Source organism: Bos indicus, chromosome 14 (assembly GCF_029378745.1).
Source record: "Bos indicus isolate NIAB-ARS_2022 breed Sahiwal x Tharparkar chromosome 14, NIAB-ARS_B.indTharparkar_mat_pri_1.0, whole genome shotgun sequence".
Classification (NCBI taxonomy): Eukaryota; Metazoa; Chordata; class Mammalia; order Artiodactyla; family Bovidae; genus Bos; species Bos indicus.
Window position 1 is genome coordinate 31014636 of NC_091773.1, and position 21961 is coordinate 31036596.

The 21961-nt window shown below is 45.4% G+C and overlaps 2 protein-coding genes across 3 annotated transcripts in view; both read left to right on the forward strand.

Moving 5' to 3' along the window:
- Positions 1-6124: 6124 nt before the first annotated feature.
- RRS1 (ribosome biogenesis regulator 1 homolog) lies at positions 6125-7931 on the forward strand. Its single transcript, XM_019974033.2, has one exon. It carries the CDS (start codon positions 6242-6244, stop codon positions 7337-7339), a length of 1098 nt encoding a protein of 365 aa, XP_019829592.2. The 5' UTR covers positions 6125-6241; the 3' UTR covers positions 7340-7931.
- Positions 7932-9687: 1756 nt separating this feature from the next.
- ADHFE1 (alcohol dehydrogenase iron containing 1) overlaps positions 9688-21961 on the forward strand; it is a 32964-nt gene continuing 20690 nt past the window's right edge. The window contains exons 1-8 of one of the 2 annotated variants that reach the window (XM_070802614.1): positions 9688-9788; positions 12458-12495; positions 14369-14415; positions 16158-16211; positions 16458-16612; positions 16925-17121; positions 19011-19088; positions 20356-20461. In XM_070802614.1, the coding sequence (XP_070658715.1) occupies positions 9733-9788; positions 12458-12495; positions 14369-14415; positions 16158-16211; positions 16458-16612; positions 16925-17121; positions 19011-19088; positions 20356-20461 (731 nt within the window). In that variant the 5' untranslated portion in view covers positions 9688-9732. Of the gene's footprint in view, positions 9789-9849; positions 10125-12457; positions 12496-14368; positions 14416-16157; positions 16212-16457; positions 16613-16924; positions 17122-19010; positions 19089-20355; positions 20462-21961 lie in introns of those variants that run through there. The other variant, XM_070802615.1, reaches the window with a different exon arrangement.

Below are 21961 nucleotides of genomic sequence, written 5' to 3' on the forward strand. Positions count from 1 at the left end.
AATATTTCTTACTCATTGCAATTTTACCTTTGTAAGTTAAAGTATAACAGAGAATGATACTTTAATAAATGGATCTAAATTTTCTGTTATTGAATTCTTAAAGTGCAAATATCCATAAAATTCTGGAACTTCAGTTTTCCTTTTTATCTCACTCTTTCATTTTATATTGAACTCTAAATCTCAAACCAATTTTATTCCCTTGGATTTAATGATGCAGTCATGAATGAAAACTATCGGCCATCGGTGCTTACTTATCTTACAGGTGATAATAAGATTTTGGCAAATGCAGTTTTCTGAAGGGGAACCATTGTGTATTTTACAGAGAACAAAACAACTTAAGTCAGTTCTAAAATGCTACCGTCATTTCTACTATCCTGAAATCCACAGCTCCTTCTAGGCAATAGCACACTGTTCAGTCTGCTTCTACACTAACCACACAAAACCTTAATTATATATCTTCTTCCCTTTTAAAGAAAATGATAGGTTTTTTGTGTCGGTTTCTGATTAAACCGAACTACATGAATACACAGATTTTTATCTATGATTAAGAAAGTTTCAAAATTAAATTTTCCCCTCAAGTACATCTAAATTACATTAAAAATCTGTTAAAAAAAAAAAAAAAAAAGAAGAAGAAGAAGATGAACCTTGTGGAAATAATGTGTTTTAGGAGTCTTTTCCTGCTATTGTATCAAATTACTGGAACATTGAATTTCCTCGACAAAAATACTCAAAATAACTGTGCTCACAGCAGGACTAGAGAATGGTTGGATAATTCCCCATGATTTCTGCTACCAAAAGGGGCAACTGAGAAATGTTTAGAAAGGAAATCTGAGTTAATCAAAAGGATGAAGAAACTGCTTACAAAAATGTTTTACTGACCATCTAGTTATGTTTTGAGAGAACAAGAAAGGTACTAGCTTCCCATCTTTAACCCTCCTGCCCATGGCTGGGGGAGGGGAAGCTCCCTAATAGGTTCACTTTTGTTATTGTTTCTCAACGTTGCAACAAAAATAAAATCATTGCTTTTTCTGTCCTGTCCCTCATCTTTGCCTTTCTTGAGAGAAGTAAGGCTCTAGAAAATAGCTAAGATGGAAACTAGGGTGGGAAAGAAGTATCTGAAAGGCAAGTAAAAGGAGCAGTCCATTCTGAAGGAGATCAGCCCTAGGATTTCTTTGGAAGGAATGATGCTAAAGCTGAAACTCCAGTACTTTGGCCACCTCATGCGAAGAGTTGACTCATTGGAAAAGACTCTGATGCTGGGAGGGATTGGGGGCAGGAGGAGAAGGGGACGACAGAGGATGAGATGGCTGGATGGCATCACTGACTCGATGGACGTGAGTCTGAGTGAACTCTGGGAGTTGGTGATGGACAGGGAGGCCTGGCGTGCTGCGATTCATGGGGTTGCAAAGAGTCGGACACGACTGAGCGACTGATCTGATCTGATCATGCCATGTGAGTAAGAAGAGTAGTTTGGGGTCAGATCATTGACATCCAAGACCAAGAACAAGATAGAGGAGTTTTTGAGGAGAAGAGTGATTTGGCTAAATCTGTGAAAGATAAATCCTCCAGATGCACTCTCTTAGAGTGCAAATGCAGTTTTGCATTTCCTGCACAGAGGCAGGAAACTGCTTAGGATGCTCTGGGAAGGGTCTCTGGGTACTAGTCAAGGTCCTGGCAGGAAACAGGTCGCAGGTGGGCCGGGGAATTTCAGATTAACAAAGGGAATATTACAATAATGTGGACATGGCTTAAGGAAATTCACAAAGAATAGGACCACAATGGTAAAAGCCTTAACCACCCCTAGGCCTGCAAAGCAATTAGAGGAGCTGGGAGAGGTGCCTGCATGTGGAGAGATGCCTGATTAGAGCTATGGCCTTTCAGTTAGTAATCAGCCAACCCACACCAGTCTGCAGAGGGCTAGGGACAAGCAGGGTAGCGTGGCTGAGCGGTCTAAGGTACTGGGTTAAGGCTCCAGTCTCTTTGGGGGCGTGGGTTCAAATCGCATTGTTGCCAGCTCGCCTGGGAAATTCCATGGACAGAGGCAGGCTATACATAGTCCATGAGGTCTCAAAGATTCGGACAGGACTGAGCATGCAAGGGACAAACACGCCTTCATCCTTCTCTCTTCACTTCTGATCTGTCACTGCCTCCTGCTGGTCATATGTGGAAGCCAGAGCAGAGAGCAAAGTGGAGAAAGTACCTGGAGAAATGGAAGAGTTCCAGTCTAGGGTAAGGTCATGGTCGTGAGGATGACAAAGGAATAATACAGAGACAAATTTTAATAGACTGACTGGATTTATTTTATTTTATTTTTTTTGGCTGTGGTGGGTCTTCACTGCTGTGCTCGGGCTTCTTCCACTGCAGAGTGAGGGCTGCTTTTCTTTGTGGTCCTCGAGTTTCTCATTAGAGTGGCTTCTCTTGTTGCAGAGCACGGGCTCCAGTTGCAGCTCACAGGCTCTAGAGCTTGGGCTCAGTAGTTGCGGCACAGGGGCTTAGTTCCTCTGCCACATGTGGGATCTTCCCTGACCGAGGATCGAATCTGTGTCCCTTGAATTGCAAGGCAGATTCTTAACCACTGGACCACCAGGGAAGCCCAACAGACTGGCTGAATTTAGAGATGGGAAGAGAGAGGCCAAGGATGATATCGTAGTGTCAAGCCTTACTAGACCAGAGCAGATGATTACATTAGTGAGCCTGGTTTTACTCATCGTTGCATTTCCAAAGCTCAGAACAGTGTTTTGGCCATAAAAGCCTTCTATAAACATTTGTTGGAGAGGGGGAAAAAGGTAGTTGGATGGAAGATGGAAGCACATTTTCAGGAAGATGATGGGTTATGTAGTCTTAGACATACTGAATTCAGACTATGGTGGAAGGGCCCAGCAGGTGATCAGAGATTAGAGTCTAGAGCTCTGAGAAGGAAAGAGGTAAAGATGTACCTCTAAGAATCATCTGCACAGCGGTAGCGGCTGACACAATGAAAGTGGATGAAATGGCACTGAGAGTCGGTATATAGAGAAAAGAAGAGGGGTCTGAGGACTGAACTTGGGATCTAGCTGCATTATGGGATAAAGAAGCAAAGACAAAGGGGAAAACCAGTAAGAGGAAAAGACAATATGTACAACCCTTTGCCATACTATTATAGCATATTCATATATATCTGCACATCCCTGGTAGGCTCTCTCTTTCTTAACACTGCACAGTCTTGCCCAACATAAACATGATCCAAATGCAAGCTGCCTCAATAAGATTAATATTCCTTAAAGCTCCAAATCCTGGTCTTACTAGTTTTGCTTACCTTGACTAGAACAGCCAACATTAATCCCTTTTTAATTTAGAAACTAGACTTATTCTTTCAAACAAGTGTGCATTGGACACCTGTTATATATCCAGTGCTAGGCTCAGCAAAGTGAAAGTAAAAATCAGTTTCCAGTCATCAAGGAAATTAAAATTTACTTGGATTATAAACATTAAACAATTCAAGTTCAATGAAGAGTTGACCTATATGATTCAAACCAAATAGCATTTCATCCAGTGAGAATTCATACCATTCAACGTCTATCTACACCTGCTCTTTTTTCCCTAACTCAAAAGACTGACAAAAGAGCTCAATTCTACATAGCTGTACTTCCTGTTAAAGGCTTAATCATGCCATATTGTAAATTTCTCTTAACCTTTCTTTCTTCTCCACTGTTCCATAAGGTCTCATTAATCTTTGCATCTAGTGTCTCAAACATGGTAGTCATTCAAATGTTTGTTGAATGAATGAATCTAAGCCAAGCCCAGAATAGTTATATCAGTGTCCTCAACGCTCTCCTACGGCAAACCCCAAGAGCTTTAAGGTCCAAGAAGGTTACCTAATAAGACCTATGACCTGGCCTCAGCCCCATGGGATGATTGGTATTAAGGACTTAGTGTTGAGTGTTAAGGCAAACATTCAGAAAATCCCCCAGCAAATCCTAAAATGCTTTTAAAAAAGAGGAAGAAAGAATATTAGAGCTAAATTCCTGAGGCATAAATTGCGGTCACGAAATGTCTGCTGAGTGAATGAACAGAGCAGAGCTGAGATAAGTCAATCAGCTCAAGAAGAGCCCAATCTTAGGGAGCAAGTGTGACAGGTATGTGTCTAAAGCCCTCTTTAGCAGACACTCAAGTGAATCTATTTCCTAATGGCTATAATGTCCATTTCTATGGGTTAATTCTTCAGCTAACCCCTTCTTCACTACTCCCAGTGAAGTGAAAGTCACTCAGTCGTGTCCAACTCTTTGCAACCCCAGGGACTATACAGTCTGTGGAATTCTTTAGGCCAGAATACTGGACTGGGTAGACTTTCCCTTCTCCAGGGGATCTTCCCAACCTAACCTACTCCCAACTTCCCATTAAAGGAAAACAAAACCTGTCAACCACACAATCAGCAGTGCCTCCCACAATTGACTACACCTATGGCTTCCCTGGTGGCTCAGATGGTAAAGAAGGTGCCTGTAATGCAGGAGACCTGGGTTCAATCCCTAGGTCGAGAAGTTCCCCTGGAGAAGGAAATGGCAACCCACTCCAGTATTCTTCCTTGGAGAATTCTATGAACAGAGAAGCCCAGCAGGCTACAGTCCATGGGGTCTCAAAGAATTGGATTCAACTGAGCAACTAACACTTTGACTTTCATGGCTTCCCCGGAGGCTCAGATGGTAAAGAAGCTGCCTGCTGTGCAAACCCAGGCCCTAGTTCGATCCCTGGGTTGGGAAGATCCCCTGGAGAAGGGAATGGCAACCCACTCCAGTATTCTTGCCTGGAGAATTCCACGGACAGAGGTCCATGGAGTCGCAAAGAGTTGGAGATCACTGAGCAACTAACCGCTTTCATTTCCATTCATCACTAAGATATTTTGTTAAAATGAAGGTTCTGAGTCATAACATCTGGGCTAAGGCCAGAGATTCTTCATTTCTAACAAGCTCCCAGATGATACTGTACTGCTGGTCAACAGATCACACTTTTCGAGTATCAAGAATCTGGAACACATTGCAGAGAATATGTATGTAGTCTTAGAGCCAGAGTTCAGATCTCTCCTGCTCCCACACTTCCTGGCTGTATAACCTTAGACAAGTCATTTTACTTCTCTGAGCCTGCTTCTGTCATCAGTGGAATATAGTGAATAACAATAGCCAACACTTACTGAATGCTTACAATGTACCAGGAACTAATGCTTCATGTTCATCAACTTATGAATAGGACTTAAGTTAAACAACCTGACCAATGTGGGTACAAGAAACCCAGATCTTATTCTAGGTAGCTTGATTCAAGAACCTGGTATTTAATCACTGTATAAGACTGCCTTTTCAGCAGAGTTCCCAGAGCCATGATGAGAATTAAATAATAATTCGTATTCAGCTCACATTTATTGAGCACTCATATGCTCAAGACCCCAGTGTAAGCTCCCCTGGGAGCATATTAACTCATTTATCTTCACGGCAGACCTGGGAGGTAATATTTGCAATCCCATCTTACAGGTTTAAAAATAGGCACAAACAAGTTACACAGCCGAAGGTCACAACACCAGAGCGGTCAAGGTCGGAACCCAGGCGGTTTAACAGCTGAGCCCCGCGCTCTTCTGCCATCAGCCAGGAGAGGAAGTGGCCCCGGACTCCGGGGACCAGATCGCCGGGATGGGGGCACAGCCGCGCCCCTTCAGGGCGGACTAACCTCCAGGCCCGCTCGCTCCCAAATAAAACCAAGTCTCCGTCTCCACTTAGCTTTCTGTACATCCCCGGGTGAAGTGCCCACACCCAGGGGCACACCATGAACAGGTGTCAGGGCTCTGGTGAAAATGACTGGCTAAACATCTTGAGAACTGACTTTCTACACACACTAAAACTAACAGTCGCTCCGGGACCCCCTTAATCCGCGGCCCCCAAACTTGCCCAGCTCGCACAGGACCACTCCCTCCCGCAGCTGCATCCTGGGAGCCAAGGTCCCAATCAGGCGTCGGAATTCGTAGATTCGGCTCCGCCTACCTCCGGCCTCCACCCCAAAGGCCGCCTCTAATCTCATCTGCTCTCTAACACCGCCCTCTGCCGGCCGTTCCTCGGGTAGCCGGCTCCTTGAGCCCCTTCCGGGTGCCCCGGAAGCGGAACTTTCTCTTCCGGGTCGAGCGTCCGGGAAGTCGCACGTGTTTGTGGTGCGCGGCTTTAACCCGTGTGGGAGGAGACGTGACTGGAACTGTCTCCCAGAGGCAGCGAGCCGAACCGGAGCCATGGAGGGCCAGAGCGTGGAAGAGCTGCTGGCAAAGGCGGAGCGGGACGAGGCAGAGAAGTTGCAGCGCATCACGGTGCAGAAGGAATTGGAGCTGGAGTTCGACCTGGGTAATTTGCTGGCCTCTGACCGGAACCCCCCGACCGGCCTGCGGCTCGCGGGACCCACACAGGAGGCCGAGCTGAGGGCCCTGGCGCGGGACAACACGCAGCTGCTCATCAACCAGCTGTGGCAGCTGCCTACCGAGCGCGTGGAGGAGGCGCTGGTGGCAAGGCTGCCGGAACCCAGCACTCGTCTGCCGCGCGAGAAGCCGGTGCCCAGGCCGCGGCCGCTTACTCGCTGGCAGCAGTTTGCGCGCCTCAAGGGTATCCGTCCCAAGAAGAAGACCAATCTGGTGTGGGACGAAGTGAGCGGCCAGTGGCGCCGCCGCTGGGGCTACCAGCGCGCCCGCGACGACACCAAGGAGTGGCTGATCGAGGTGCCGGGCAATGCCGACCCCATGGAGGACCAGTTCGCCAAGCGGATTCAGGCTAAGAAGGAACGGGTGGCCAAAAACGAACTGAACCGGCTGCGTAACCTGGCCCGCGCGCACAAGATGCAGCTGCCCAGCGCGGCCGGCATGCACCCTACTGGACACCAGAGTAAGGAGGAGCTGGGCCGCGCCATGCAAGTGGCCAAGGTCTCCACAGCCTCTGTGGGGCGCTTCCAGGAGCGTCTGCCCAAGGAGAAGGCGCCCAGGGGCTCTGGCAAGAAGAGGAAGTTTCAGCCTCTTTTCGGGGACTTTGCGGCCGAGAGAAAGAGCCAGTTGGAGATGCTGCGAGTGATGAACAGCAAAAAGCCTCAGATGGACATTACGAGGGCCACCAATAAGCAGATGAGAGAGGAGGACCAGGAGGAGGCGGCTAAGCGGAGGAAAATGAGTCAGAAGGGCAAGAGAAAGGGGGGCCGACAGGGTCCCGGGAGTAAGAGGAAAGGGGGCACTCCCAGCCAAGGAGGGAAGAGGAAAGGGGGTCTGGGAGGCAAGATGAATTCCGGGCCTCCCGGCCTGAGTGGCAAGAGAAAAGGGGGGCAACACCAAGGAGGAAAGAGGAGGAGGTAAATTTCATCCTTGGACCTTCTCCTAAACCAAGAACTGTACTTATGCTAAGTTCTAGATACAGTACCCAGATGCACAAGATTTGGCCACTGCCTTCATTGAGCTTGAGGTTAAAGGGCCAGGACTACCCTCCTCTGAAGATGATATGTAAATATTGGACTGGACACATTAATGTATTAACCACAACCAAAACTCTGGCTGGAGATTAAAGGTTGTATTTAAGGACATCTGAAGTAGGGAAAGAATCTGTGAAAACTAGGAATGAGTTTTAAACAGCCTTTTTTTTTTCTCTCTTTAAACTTTGGATGGGGTTTAAGGGAGAGACTTAATAGCTGGGTTTTGCATCATTTTGATGACAAGTTTGTGTATTTACTAAAGCATGTGGGAACAGAAAGGTTACATTTTAAGTAAAACCAATGACCTGGATACCTGGTACAGATTATTTTCATTTACTTTCTAGAAAACATAGCAGCTAAATTATGATTTCAGCAAGACAACTTTTATTAGAAAAACTCATCCTGCTTTTGGTGTCAGATATAATACTGAAAGTGTGTCTCTTTCAAAAATAAAATTTGATGCTTTTCAACACTGAAAACATTAATTTGCTGTAAATGATAAATTTGGGCTTCACTAAATAATGGTAATAATCCTCAATCGTAATTTTTTTTTTTAATGTTTGTTTATTTGGCTGTGCTGGGTCTTAGTTGCAGTATGTGGGATCTAGTTCCCAGACTAGGGATCAGACCCAGGCCCCCTGTATTGGGAGTGTGGAATCCTGGCCACTGGACCACCAGGGAAGTCCTAATCCTAATTTTATACTTAAATCTTTATCAGTATTTATATTGCAGGTTTTTTTTTTTTAAAGCTTCAAGTGGGATCTGTTTGGGGAAGAGAGAAAGAAACCTACAAAATCCTTACTTGCAATATTACTACTATCTTTTGATTCATTTGTCAAATTGACCTGCTGCTGCTAAGTCACTTCAGTCGTGTCCGACTCTGTGTGACCCCATAGATGGCAGCCCACCAGGCTCCCCCATCCCTGGGATTCTCCAGGCAAGAACACTGGAGTGGATTGCCATTTCCTTCTCCAATGCGTGAAAGGAAAAAATGAAAGTGAAGTCGCTCAGTCGTCCCCGACTCTTAGAGACCGCATGGACTGCAGCCCACCAGGCTCCTCTGTCCATGGGATTTTCCGGGCAAGAGTACTGGAGTGGGGTGCCATTGCCTTAAGCTGATCTGATTAGGAGGTGAAACATTTACAGTTATCCTGGATGTCTTTCCCTAACAGATTTCAGTAACTCGTCTTTGTAAAACTAAATACCTCCTGAAAAGGATTCACAGTATACAGATCTAGAATGGGGGAGCTTTTCTGCTGTTGTTATAGCTCTGGGGAGCCACCCTACTCTTGCTTTTTGGTCTGACACCTGATAGGAAATTGAGAGTTTGTTTCATTTTTCCATTGTCCAATTTTTATATGTTACTTCTAGAAATTGCTATGAAGATGAGATTAATTCCGATTTCATAATAGGTTACTAAAAACACATGTTCAACTTACTGTCTCATACCTTCTGACAAAGCTGAACTGTGCCATCACTGATCATTGTTTCCACTGGGGCCTGGAGCACTTGGTGCTGTAAGCCCTCCCTTCTCATGTAACCATGGCAAGTTTTAACCGTTGATTAAAAAAAGAAAGCATAATGGTATCCTGAACAGCTTCTTCCAAACCAAACCGTTAATAGAGCATTTAACACCTTTTAAATTCTTCTCAACTGTCTGGGATTTTTTGTTGTTTGTTTTGTTTGGGAATTTTTCTGGCTTTTGTTTTGTGACTTGATCTAGCTGCTAAGTCGCTTCAGTCATGTCTGATTCTGTGAGACCCCATAGATGGCAGCCCAGGCTCCCCCATCCCTGGGATTCTCCAGGCAAGAACACTGGAGTGGGTTGCCATTTCCTTCTCTAACTAGTCTTGTTTAAAAAAAAAAAAGTCGGGGTGGGGGGGGGGCTGTTTGCAAAGTTCTTATTTACCGTTAAATTTAAATGCAGTTGTGTTTATTCTGAAAATACACTTAAGGCAAAAGAGCATTTTAAAGGATTTAGGGAGGGGGTGAGGGGGCGCTGCCCTTGTTTCTCCCTCCCCCACGTCCTTGCCTTGTGAAATAGAGCGTTTTATCTAGAGACAGGAGAGCAGATCAAAACCCTACAGAGCAGTTACCTGTATGGCAATTTCAAAGGTGGACGATGAGACATTGCAGCTGGGGCAGCCGTAGCTTCAACTAGTGGGAAAATGTTCGGCCGCCAAGCGCTGTGGCTGGGGTGAGCGGAGGAGAAGCGGAGGCCGGGATTGGCCGGCGGCGGCGGAGGGGGCGTCGCCGGGGGGAGGAAGACTCGGCTCAGCCATGGCCGCCGCTCGCTCTCGGGTAGTGCACTTGCTGAGGCTTCTGCAACGCGCAGCGTGAGTGCGGGGCCGGACGGGCGGCGGGCAGGCAGGGGACCCGAGGGTGCGGCCGAGCCCACGCAGCCCCCGGGGAGCGACCCGCCCGGGCCCGCGCGTTCTTCCTCGGATCTTTTTCCGGGACGCGGTACCGCAGAGCGCGGCGGCCTGGACTCCGCTGTCAGTGTGCCAAGTAGCCAAGGAGCCAAAAGCAGCCGCTTGTACTTCGTCTGATCTACCGTTGAAACTAAGGTCGAGAGAGGAGAGCTCCAGGTCCCAGTCGAGGCAGACAGAGGACAGCTTGGCACAGTGACCAAGACAAATGCATGTATCCAACCAGCACATACTGAGTGTATGGTAATGCATCAGAAACTATTCTAGGTGCTGGGGATACAAGGACAAGAGGCTTTGGATCAGTTTAAAGTTAGCAGAGACTTGCATGAGGGGATAGCAGTGAAGTTAGGTATTGGTTCAGTGGTAGCATTCTTCCCTTCCACGTGGGAGGTCTGGGTTCTGATTCCTGGCCAATGCAATGTCCTTATGTTGGGGCTTCCCAGGTGGCACAGTGGTAAAGAAATCTCTGCCAATGCTGACACAAGAGAGCCGGGTTTGATCCCTGGGTGGGGAAGATCCCCTGAAGAAGGAAATGGCAACCTGCTGCAGTATTTTTGCTTGGAAACATCCCAAGGACCAGTCCATGGAGTCACGAAGAGTCGGACATGACTTAGCTACTGAGCACATGCACGGGTGAAAGGGGTCTGTGCAGAACGCAGAGGACAGAGGGTGCAGGAGAGAGGGAGGGATGTGAAGACAGAGGTGAACCGCAAGGGACTCAGCCACACATATACATGCATACATTCTCCCCCAAACTCCCCTTCCATCCAGGTTGCCACATAACATTGAGCAGAGTTCTATGTACTTGCTATACGTTAAGTCCTTGTTGGTTATCATTTTTAAATACAGCAGTGTGTACATGTCAATCCCAAACTGGGTTGGGGTGGGGGGAGGGGGTAGTGGGTGAGGGGGTTGATGATGCAGGAGAGCAAAGGAAGAACTGTTGGTAGTGATGTTTTGAGAAGCTGAGCAGAGCTGAGATTTAGTGTGCAGGGGAGAGGTTGGCCTTTGCTAAGATATGGTCAGTTTATCAGTGATACCAGGAAGGAAGTCAAAATTATTGTGCCAGACCCAGAAGGTGTGTAGATGAGAGCCTGGCTGTAACTTTGCAGAGTTCAGGAGGCCAAGGAAATGAAGTCAACAGGATGTGGGTGAGGAAGAGAGAAACCAGAGGGTGAGCAAGCCAGAGGGGAGAGGAGGGTGAGAGTTTTAAGCATGAAACTCTTAACTATGATAACAAGGATCAAGTAAGGGGAAGGATGGGACATAGGGGACAGATGGAGGTCCAAAGAAGGCAAGAGGGGGTGGAATTCAGACTACAACTGAGGAGTAGAAATGATGAATTGAGATAGCCTGAGAGCTTGGAAATTATATAACAAAAAGAGAAGCGGAGTGTCCTCCCACAGTGTCGAATTTTCCTTCCCTTTGAGCCCCTCTTCTTGTCCTGGAGGGGCATAAAGCAGCGAAGGACCTAGAAGGTAATGCCAAGTGAAGGACAACTCTGGGACCCTGCATTATTCGGTTTTCTCCGCGGGAGCCTGCAGATGACTCAGGCCCTCCGGGATGCTCCAGAAGAAACCCTTACACGTGGCGCTTTCCGCGGCGCCCACCAGATGGCAACCTCAACTCACGCTGGCGACTCACACCCGACCACGCCCGTGTTCACTTAATTGAGTTTTTGAGATCTTGACTATCATTGAGTTTAACGCTTTTCCTTCCTTCCCCTTTCCCTTCTGCCCTCTCCCTTCTCAGAGGTTTTCAGTCCAAGTTTGCAGGCGGCGGTCGGGGATGGTGGGGTGGGGGGTATGCACGCGCTTACCTGCGGGACCCACCAAGACAGGGTCCCGTGGGCAATAGAAACACAAACCCTTTTGCGAGGCTCAATCGGATGGTGGTAAACAGAAGAGGAAGCCAGAGATGGGACTGACCAAGGACTAGGAGGCGACCAAGATGTGGAAGTCAAGGGAGGGAACCTCTAGAAAGAGGAACACATGGGATATCTGTAGAGGAGCGGACTGAGGTAAGGGATTGGGGAGAAGAAGGTGACAGGTGTGATCTCGGTTTAGGGGGACACGGAGAGCGGGAAATCCTGGAGCCGAGAAAGGCCAGAGGCGCCACGTGGTGACCAGAGGGGGCCTACTGGCCACTGAGGGCTTCCAGAGGAAGCAGCCCAGAGCCTGTTTGAACACCCTGAAGACAATGGGAAAATACAAGGAAAGTTCAGGAGGAGAGAAGTAGGGTCTGAGGTGCGAGTCCTTAACACTGGGTCAATTTGGCCAAGGCTCCTAACCTAGTAAGAAGTGAGACCTCATCTTAAACTTTATTGTAGCCCAGGAGCACTCATCTCAGTTCCCCACGTCATTAACTGCTGCAGAAGAATAACCCTACAATGCTGGAAAGACTCTGAGTTGGCTTTTTGTCCATAGTGATTTCTGGCTTTTTCTATCGTGCAGTGTTTGTCAATAGCCGCTACTTTGAAAGCATCTTAAAACTAGAATGCAATGTATGTTACTTTAAAACTTCCTAGCTTCAGATTTTCTGGTTTCACTCTCTTTTTTCTTTTTCTGATTCCCTAGATGCCAGTGCCCGAGTCATTCTCATACTTATTCCCAAGGTAATAATACATTTTGTGTCTAGCCGCAATTTCAATTTCCACATTTGGCAATGCATTTGGACAAAGTCAAAGCATGTGAGAGGAAGACTGATGCAGATGGTTGCTTTGCTCTTGAAACTGGTAACATGTAGTTCTAATTATCTGGAGAAGGATCGGCAGCCCACTCCAGTGTTCTTGCCTGAAGAATCCCATGGACAGAGGAGCCTGGAGGGCAGCAGTCCATGGGGTCGCAAAAGAGCTGGACATGACTGAGCAACTGAACAACCGCAGTTCTAATTATGTCAGCTGAATGCTATTTATAATGTCTTTCTTTTTGAAATAAAATTATGTGCCAAAGCTAAAAATGGTAATGCAAATAGGATATTAGGATGGTCTGAGTTCATCAAATAGAATTAAGTTGAAATCTTCGAAAGATTCTAATACATTGCAAAAAAGAGTCTAAAGAACAGTGTGGTTCCCAGAAGGAAAAAAAAATTGTATTGATGTTTAAAATAACACTATTTCTTAATAATTAAAAATGACAAAAAGTTTTCGGTTCCTACAGACATCTTAATCCTTACCAAGTCCATTGTCCACAGTGAACAGCAGGAGCTCACTGTAAGTTCAACATGTCCCCAGAATGTCACATGAATTATAGTGCCACAAAAACTGATTTCACCTCTTAGGAGAAAAGGTCACATCCTAACAGTTGTAAGGGATGAAAAAGGAGCCTAAGCAGAAATTCACCAAGAAGCTGATTGGGAGTAGAACAGATAGAGTAACTAACCAAGGACTATTTCCTGCCATGAGAGTGACTCATTCTTTAGGACCAGCCAAGGGACCACCCCAGTCTTTAACAGCCAACTACCAAGCAGAAGCATGCTATGCCTTTTCAGCCCTCATGGACACATGCAGAATTTTGTCTTCAGCTGCTTTTCTGCAATTCTTAACTTAGTTTCAACAACAAATCAGTAATGTTTCCTATTTGGGACAATAAAATTAGTAATTTAGAGAAAGATAATCTCAGTGTTTTCTAAGATCCAGTTTATGTCTTTTCCTAAATTTTAGTTACTGGAGTAATAGACAATTTCTTTAAAGCCTGTCAGTATCAAAGAAATTTGAAATACGATTAAGGATACCCTTGCCCTCTACCAAAGGTAGACTGTTATCCAGTTGTGGTCTCCTTTCTTTGTCTTGTTAAAAAAAAATGGTAGTGAAAATTGTTCCATAGACTTTTTTCCAATCTTATGACTGGTCAAGACTGATAACAATAAGTAGATGAAAACAAAGATAAAATCCACTAATTAGAGACTTCTTGTTGTTCCAATAAGACAAAAAAAAATTTTTTTGCCACAGCTAAACCTGGCACCTTGCAAAGAAATATCCATTTATAAAAATGTTTATTAAATTTCCCAGAGAAAACTCAATAGTTCATAGGCATAAGCTTGAAAAATATCTTAGTGTGATAAGCACCCTCCATAGAGAGAAGTTTTATTTAAATAATCACAGTTATTAAAGAAGTGTAAGCAGGACTCTAATGAATGAATGTACTAATAGTTGTTCTCTAATAATAATCAAACTCCAAGCATCTAGAGGATTTTTTTCTAGCAGATTTTTACTCATTATGTTTTTAAAAGTATATTTTAATTTCAATGGAGAAAAGATTTTAAATAAGTTTATTTTCACAGTCTGCATCAAGTTAGCATTACATTGTCTTAAAATGCAGAGTTTAATTTGAATTGAATAGGCAACAATGAAACTGAGAAATGTATTTTAAGTAAGGCTTCAAAGGAGATATTTACATTCAACTGCTGAAATCCCAACTTACTATCAAATAGCAATATCTTTGCTCTGTTTCTAAGGCCTACTCTGATGCTAACTTTTGTACTTCTAGCTCCTGGACTTTCACCTTCTGGGAAAACAACAGATTATGCCTTCGAGGTAGATCTAATTATTCATTCTTTTTAAAAAATATTTATTTCTGTATGTATAATATTTGGCTGCCAGATTTTCGTTGCAGCAAGTGGGATCTTTTTTTAGTCGTAGCATGCAAACTCTTAGTTTTGACATGTGGGATCTAGTTCCCTGACCAGGGATTGAACCCAGGCCTACTGCATTGGGAGAGCAGAGTCTTAGACACTGGACCACCAGGGAAGTCCCTATTCATTCATTCTTTTATGAATGACCTGAAAAAATACAACCAGAGTATTTCCCTAATGCATTACTATCTCATTTGAAGTCTGTTATTAATTGATGTTCCCTAACCTTATTGTTTGATCAGCACCTATTTAGCAAAGTATTTTGTCAGGATAATGGAATATAAATATTCTGGTAACATGAGTAATGCCTAGAATACTGTCTTCTGTACAGCCATTAAAACAGGACAGATTCCCGTTTCTACAGACTCCATCATATATGTTGTATGATGAATCTTCTTTAGTTTTGTAACTATAACAGCCCCCCAAAGAGGTTCAAGTAATCTTTGAAGCAGGAATAAAAGAACAATTAATTCTGATGAATTTTTTTATCACACTGTGATTACATAATTATATGTTAAATCTCTGTCTCCTCCTAGTTTAGGGATCATAAATTAAAATGTGACCAGAGGCCTGACAGTTAATCATTCCAGGCGCAGACTGGGACGATGGGGCTGAGCTGGCTGAGAGTACAGGCCCATCTGAAGGGTGCAATCTGCCCTTAGCCCCACTTGGTTGCTGCCACACTGGAATGCAGCCAGTACTGCCTGATTGAGGTCTTCCCAGGTGGTGCTAGTGGTAAAGAACCCACTTGACAGTACAGGCGACATCAAAGACATAGGTTCGATCCCTGGGTAGGGAAGATCCCCTGGAGGCAGGCATGTCAACCCACTCTAGTATTCTTGCCTAGAGAATGCTATGGTCAGAGGAGCCTGGTGCACTACAGTCTATGGGGTTGCAAAGAGTCGAACATGACTGAAGCACCTTAGCGTGCATACACGCTGCCTGATTATTCAAGAGAGAGAGAAATCCAGATGGTCATATTGTTTTGTTTTGTTTTTTTCCTTTAATTGGATAATGAGAGTTACTATCCAAACCAAAAAAAGAAATCTAAACATAATATGGTTCAAACAAAGCATGTCTCCAGGCCAAAAGTAACCCATCATCCATCAGTATAAAAGCTCTTCTCTCGGCTGTAAACTATGAAGCCATGTTTGTCTTCTTCATAGCTGTATTACCAGAGCCTAGCACATGCCTGGAACATAGCAGACACTCAGCAGTGTTGGTTGGATGAATGGATGGATGGATGGAGGGACAGATAAATGCATGCAATAGGGGTTGGAGAGATGAATGGTTGGATGAGTGGATGAAGGCATGAAAAATACACAAAGACAACATTAACATTGGAAAATAAGATACTGAAGAATTAATTTAGGTGTGGAGGCAAGAAGAGACAGGCATGTCAAGCTGAGGAAACAAATGAGGATTATGAAATGTTTGGGGGAAAATACATAATTCTAGTGTATCTGGAAGGAATGTTTGCTTAAAGAAGTGTGATGTGTGTGAGGCCAGTTGGGGTGACTTAGAAGGCCATGCTGGGGCATATATACTTTATTATCTAGACAATGAGGAAGTGTTTCAGGGTTTTAGAAATGAAATAATCAACTCTCCAAACACCTGTCACCTAAATCTTTTATTTTTCCTCAGATGGCTGTTTCAACTATTAGATATGGAGCAGGAGTTACAAAGGAAGTGGGCATGGCAAGTATTTAAGATTTCTACAGTCTTCTACTGTAAATGTTAGATATATTTTACAACAAGCACAGATTAACAACTGTTGATCCTTTGTTTTAATCTCATCTGATCTCAGAAGCTAAGCAGGGTCAGGCCTGGTTGGTCCTTGGATGGGAGTCCTTTATTTTGGACTTAATGTTAATTTTGTGAGAAGTGTCTATTACATTTCTTGTGCAATCAAACTTAACTTATACGTTATTTTTCTTATTGTAGGACCTACAAAGCATGGGTGCTAAAAATGTTTGTTTGATGACAGACAAGAACCTCTCCCAACTCCCTCCTGTACAGACAGTGATGGATTCCCTAGTGAAGAATGGCATAAACTTTAAGGTTTATGATCATGTGAGAGTGGAACCAACTGATACAAGGTATTCTTTTATTGTTGTTAAATTTACTTTAAGCGGAAGCCAATACATATCAGTGCTGATTGAAACTTGCCCCAGGCCTGACTGTATAGCCCTCCAGGCTCCTCTGTCCATGGAATTCTCCAGGCATGAATACTGGAGTGGGTTGCCATTTCCTTCTCCAGGGGATCTTCCCGACCCAGGGATCGGATCCATATCTCCTGCATTGCAGGTGCATTCTCCTCTGTCTGAGCCATCAGAGAAGCCCTATTTAATGGCATGGCAATTTATTTCTGGAAGTCCTGACATAATGGCATTCATTTTCCCTTCTCCAAGCTTCATGGAAGCCATTGAATTTGCCAAAAAGGGAGCTTTCGATGCCTTCCTGGCCGTGGGTGGCGGTTCCACCATAGACACCTGTAAAGCCGCTAATCTGTATTCATCCAGCCCTGACTCTGACTTCCTAGACTACGTCAATGCCCCCATTGGGAAGGGAAAGCCTGTGACTGTGCCTCTGAAACCTCTGATCGCAGGTAAACACTGTCTGTTTATTTTGCAATTGACAAGAGGCCTTAGGAAAAATGTTGGTTGTGGTGTTTAGGTGCTGAATTGTGTCCTCCTCTTTTGCGACCCCATGTACCATACTCCTCCAGACACCTCTGTCCATGGGATTCTCCCAGGCAAGAATACTGGAGTGGGTTGTCATTTCCTTCTCCAGGGGATCTTCCCAATCCAGTGATCAAACTCGCATCTCCTGCATTGGCAGGCAGATTTCTTTACCATTGAGCCACCTGGGAAGTCTCTGGTCTTCATTACTGCACAGACAGAGGCAGTTTGGGTCAATGGTAGGGGTCTGCAGAGCTCAGCTATGAAGTCACTTTTTGGAGGATAAGGAAGGTCAGTGTTTATAGATGCTCAGACCCCTCTCTGGGCAGGCCTGTCTTCTGAGCCCTTCTCTGTTTTGTCCCACTTTGGCATCTGGGAGTTTAAGGGGAATGTTTGCTGTCATTTCTCTGGTGTTGACTCAACCCTTTCTTCCACATGATGGCTCCTCAGCTGACCTGGGGCTTTGTCTGCCCCGGGACATGTGGCCAGCATAGCCTTGTCACGCTGGACGACATCTGCTCGGTGGCAACACAGGACACAGACACGCAAACCCAAATCATGCTCCCTCGTCTGATCCACACAGACCTGGGGATCTTTTGGTCTTTTCTTTCCTCCATTTTATTGCTGTCGGCACATCACTGTTTAAAGCCTTACAGCTCAAATGCCCTAACTGGAAAATATCAGCATAAAGTCTTGTCTTCTATCTTCCCCACTCCTCCCCTAGCCCCATTGTGCTGGGACAGGAGTGAGTTGACAGCAGATGAACGGCTTTGACGTGAACAAGGGATCAGTGGGGCGCAGCATAATTGATGTCTGGAGATTGGAGCCCTGTGGTGAAACTGTGTCAGTATCACACAGAGGGGTGATTAGTAAAGTTTAGAAACTTGACTGAACTGCAAAACCGCAGAGCCCAGCAAAGGCAGGGTGTCACTGTGCTTGCTGCCAAGGGGGAATAAAGATGTCTTTTAGAGATGGCAAATATGAGCTTTCTTCCCAGAGATGGAAAGAGGTCTGCTTTTGAATTCCAAGCTGCAGCTGCTTAAACTCTAGCCCTGAGGGAGACCAGGGCTCCCAGAGTGCCTCCCTGTTAATACAGAAACAGATACCACATGAACACATTAAACACACATGTGCATAATACAAACGTGGATGTGGTACATACATGCTGAGCATACATACATGTTAGCACCATATGGACATCAGACATACATGCTGACACAGATACAAGCATCATGCATACATATCAAGTATACATGCATTAGGTTTACATGCATGTTAATGTAGGCATGTACCTCACATATACTGAGTATTAATGCCAGCACACACACATTAAAGACAGATGCCAGAAAGCCAATGCCAGCACAGGTATCAGAGCTATTCCTCACATGTTAATGCAGACACAGTCATACACATCAAGCATGTGTGTGCTAAGTTGCTTCAGTGGTGTCTGACTCTGTGACCCTAAGGTCCATAGCCCGCCAGGCTCCTCTGTCCATGGGATTCTCCAGGCAAGAATACTTGGGTTGCCATGGGTTGGGAGTGGGTTGCCGTGTCTTCCTCCAGGGGATCTTCCCGACCCAGGGATCAAATCCATGTCTCCTGCATTGGCAGGTGGATTCTTTACCACTAGCACCACCCGGGAAGCCATCCACATTAAGCATACATACATGTTAACACAGATACACATCAAGCGAGTAGACAAGAGCAACAAAGCTTTCTTCTCTAACTTTGCTCCTTATCTTCTGAGGCTGAATTAAATATCTCCACTGACCTTTATTTAGATGCGCTATTAAAATTAATTTTTTTGTTGTTCAAGTTCCAACTACCTCAGGCACTGGGAGCGAAACTACCGGAGTTGCCATTTTTGACTACGAACACTTGAAAGTAAAAACTGGTAAGAACTTCCTCTATAAATGTTTTTTAGTTCTCTTAGCTTTCAATTCCACACCCTTTTCTTTAATCCTAATATTTAAAATTCAAAGAGTTACAGAATTAAAGAAAGAGTATGCACATAGACACATGTTCTTTCTTTTCCCAGATACATATAAGAGTATGAAGCAGTCTAATAATCTTGTTTTTGAGAATTACCTACAAAAGCAGATTGAAATGCGATGAACCAGGGCCATTTTTCTGCCCAAGTTAGTGACTGTATATCAATGACAAATGGTTATTCCCTTTCCCAGCTTTTTTACATTCTAACTCATTTTCTTTGAGATGTGATTTTTAATAATAAAATGTATAATTTTAAGAATCTGGTTTGATGAGTTTTGACAAATATATATACACACATGTACCCACCACCCTAATCAAAATATAGATATTCCCACTGCTCCAGAAAGTTCCCTCATGCTTCTTCCCAGTTAATGTCTCCAGCTCCATTCCCAAGTACCCACTCTTCTGCCGTCTGCCTTCTTTGTCATCTGTTTCCTATCATCTTCTCCAACTCTCAGCTGATCTGGGAGAAATGTCCCTCTCCTTGAGATGGTTCAGCATCCTTCTTCCAGGGCTTTGTAGCAGAACAAACTGGCAATGAACTGCACATTTATGGTAACTTCTCTTTTTAAATTAAATTATATTATCCTGTGACCTTGTTAAAGATACTAATAATAGTAAGCAACACTTAAATTCTCCCTTACATTTTTTTTTTAAAGACTTCCCCATCATGTTATCTAATGTGGTCCTTACAACATCTCTGGGAGGGATGGAGGCCCTGTGTCACCAGAGTCTGTTCTTACAGAGAACTCAGAGAATCTCAGAGAGAGAACTCAGAAAGGCACAGACATGTACCAGTGTCACGCAGTAAGTCACAGAGCCAGGACCCAAACCAGCAGTGTGCTGGTAAACCAGTTCTCTGGAGTTTTATGAATAAATAAGCCCTGAGTTGTAGTGTTTGCGTGGTATAAATACTCCACTATAGTTACAACCTGGAGCTGGGACCAGATGGGATAGTGGCTTTTGTAAACTGCAGGGAGCTTCAGCTGCCCTGAAATTCCCAGGTTTCTGACTCCAGATCTCTTTCCGCTGCTCCTTGGAAGCAGAAATAAGACCGAATCTTATCTCATATTTTGATTTTTTTAGGATAATTTGTTACCCTAAAGTTATTAGATTTTTTAAAAAATTGTGTCCATACCTGTGGCCTGTGTTGCAAATCCCTGTCTTAGGCATTGCTTCGCGAGCCATCAAACCCACACTCGGCCTGATTGATCCTCTACACACCCTGCACATGCCTGAGCGGGTGGTCGCCAACAGTGGCTTCGATGTGCTCTGGTAGGTACCCAGGCCCCCTGCAGGGGCTCTTTCGGGGACTCGGGTCAATGCACAGCACTTGACTGCTGAAAGCACTTACTAAGCTCTCAGTGATTGTGCTCCACAACCACCCTGGCTTTGGCTGTCATTATCTCCTTGCCTGGATGACAAGGCTGAAACTGTAGAGAGGAGGTGAGGTCCTGGGTGAGTCACAAAGCTGCTGGACCGGGCCAGCCACAGCTGCAACCATGGGATCAGAGAGACAGGTATGCAGCATCTCAAGCCCACAGCACCGCCTCTGCTGCATCAACCCAGGGCCCCCGGGCTGCAGCCAGAGGAAGAGAGCAGGGACAGGAGTGTCCACTTCCTGAGCTGGACAGGCTCACTGTCGGCACTTACACATCATCACTTCCCCACATCTCTGTGCCAGGCGGAAAAGAAAACTGAACTGGAGACGTTTAGCAACTCGCCCAGAGCCACAGCCTGTGTTCTCCTGGCTTTAGCTGCCATGTGCTGATGGCTCCCACATCCGTGTTTCTGCTCAAGTTCTGGGCACTCTGTTCCAGTGGCATCACAGGGACCCACGGGCACTTCACATTCAGCCGGCCCCAAAAGACTACCATCCATTTACACATGTATATTTCTTCCCCCATTTTAACATCTCTGAAATCAGGGCATATCTGTATATCTGCGGCATGCAGTATGGTTTTCTTCTTCAGTGGTACTTTTTAAAAATGGTGCATCTTATAATGCATGGCATCTTGGAGTTGATGAAATCTGACCATTCTCTCACCACCACCCCCTTACCCCTCACAGCTTCTCCTCCTGGGTTCCTTACCCTAGTGAGCAGCAGGACATAGTATGAGCTTATCCCTTGTCTCGTGCCTACACCTAGCCACAGAGCTCACCCTCATCTGCTTGAATCTCTCCCATCTGCTCCCTGCTCTCAAGCTTTATGGTCCCACCTCAGTTCAAGCCTGGATCCAGTGCAGCAGCCTCCTCATCAGTTTTTCTGCTCACATCCCATACTCCTTCCATCTGTCCTCCATACTGGCCTCAAGAAGCTTCCAGAATGCAATATGACCACTGCACACATACACACACATGCCCCTCTACCTTATCAGTCTCTCATTGCATTTCCACACCTCCTGTCTAAAGCCAAGTTTCTTTGGCCCTGGACTGTCCCCAGTGCTCAGCTCAGCTCTTTATCTGCTTGGAGAAGTCATCCTTCATTTCCACTGGGGCATCCTGCCCTTGATGGAGCCTTTGCTGACTGCCCCGCCTCCTCAAGAACCACTCTGCTTTGCTCCTCCCCACTGGGGGGCTGTGCCTTGCTTTGGAGATGCCCCTCTCTGCATGCTGTCTCTCTCACCGTACTGTGAGCTTGGCGAGGACAGGACCATCTTACAGACTTCTGCATCCCTGTCCCTTAGCAAAGGGGCTGTCACGTCATAGGTACTCAGTTAACACCTGCTGAGTAAAATTCACACGAGCAGGGGGCAGCAGAGTTCGGGTTCATGT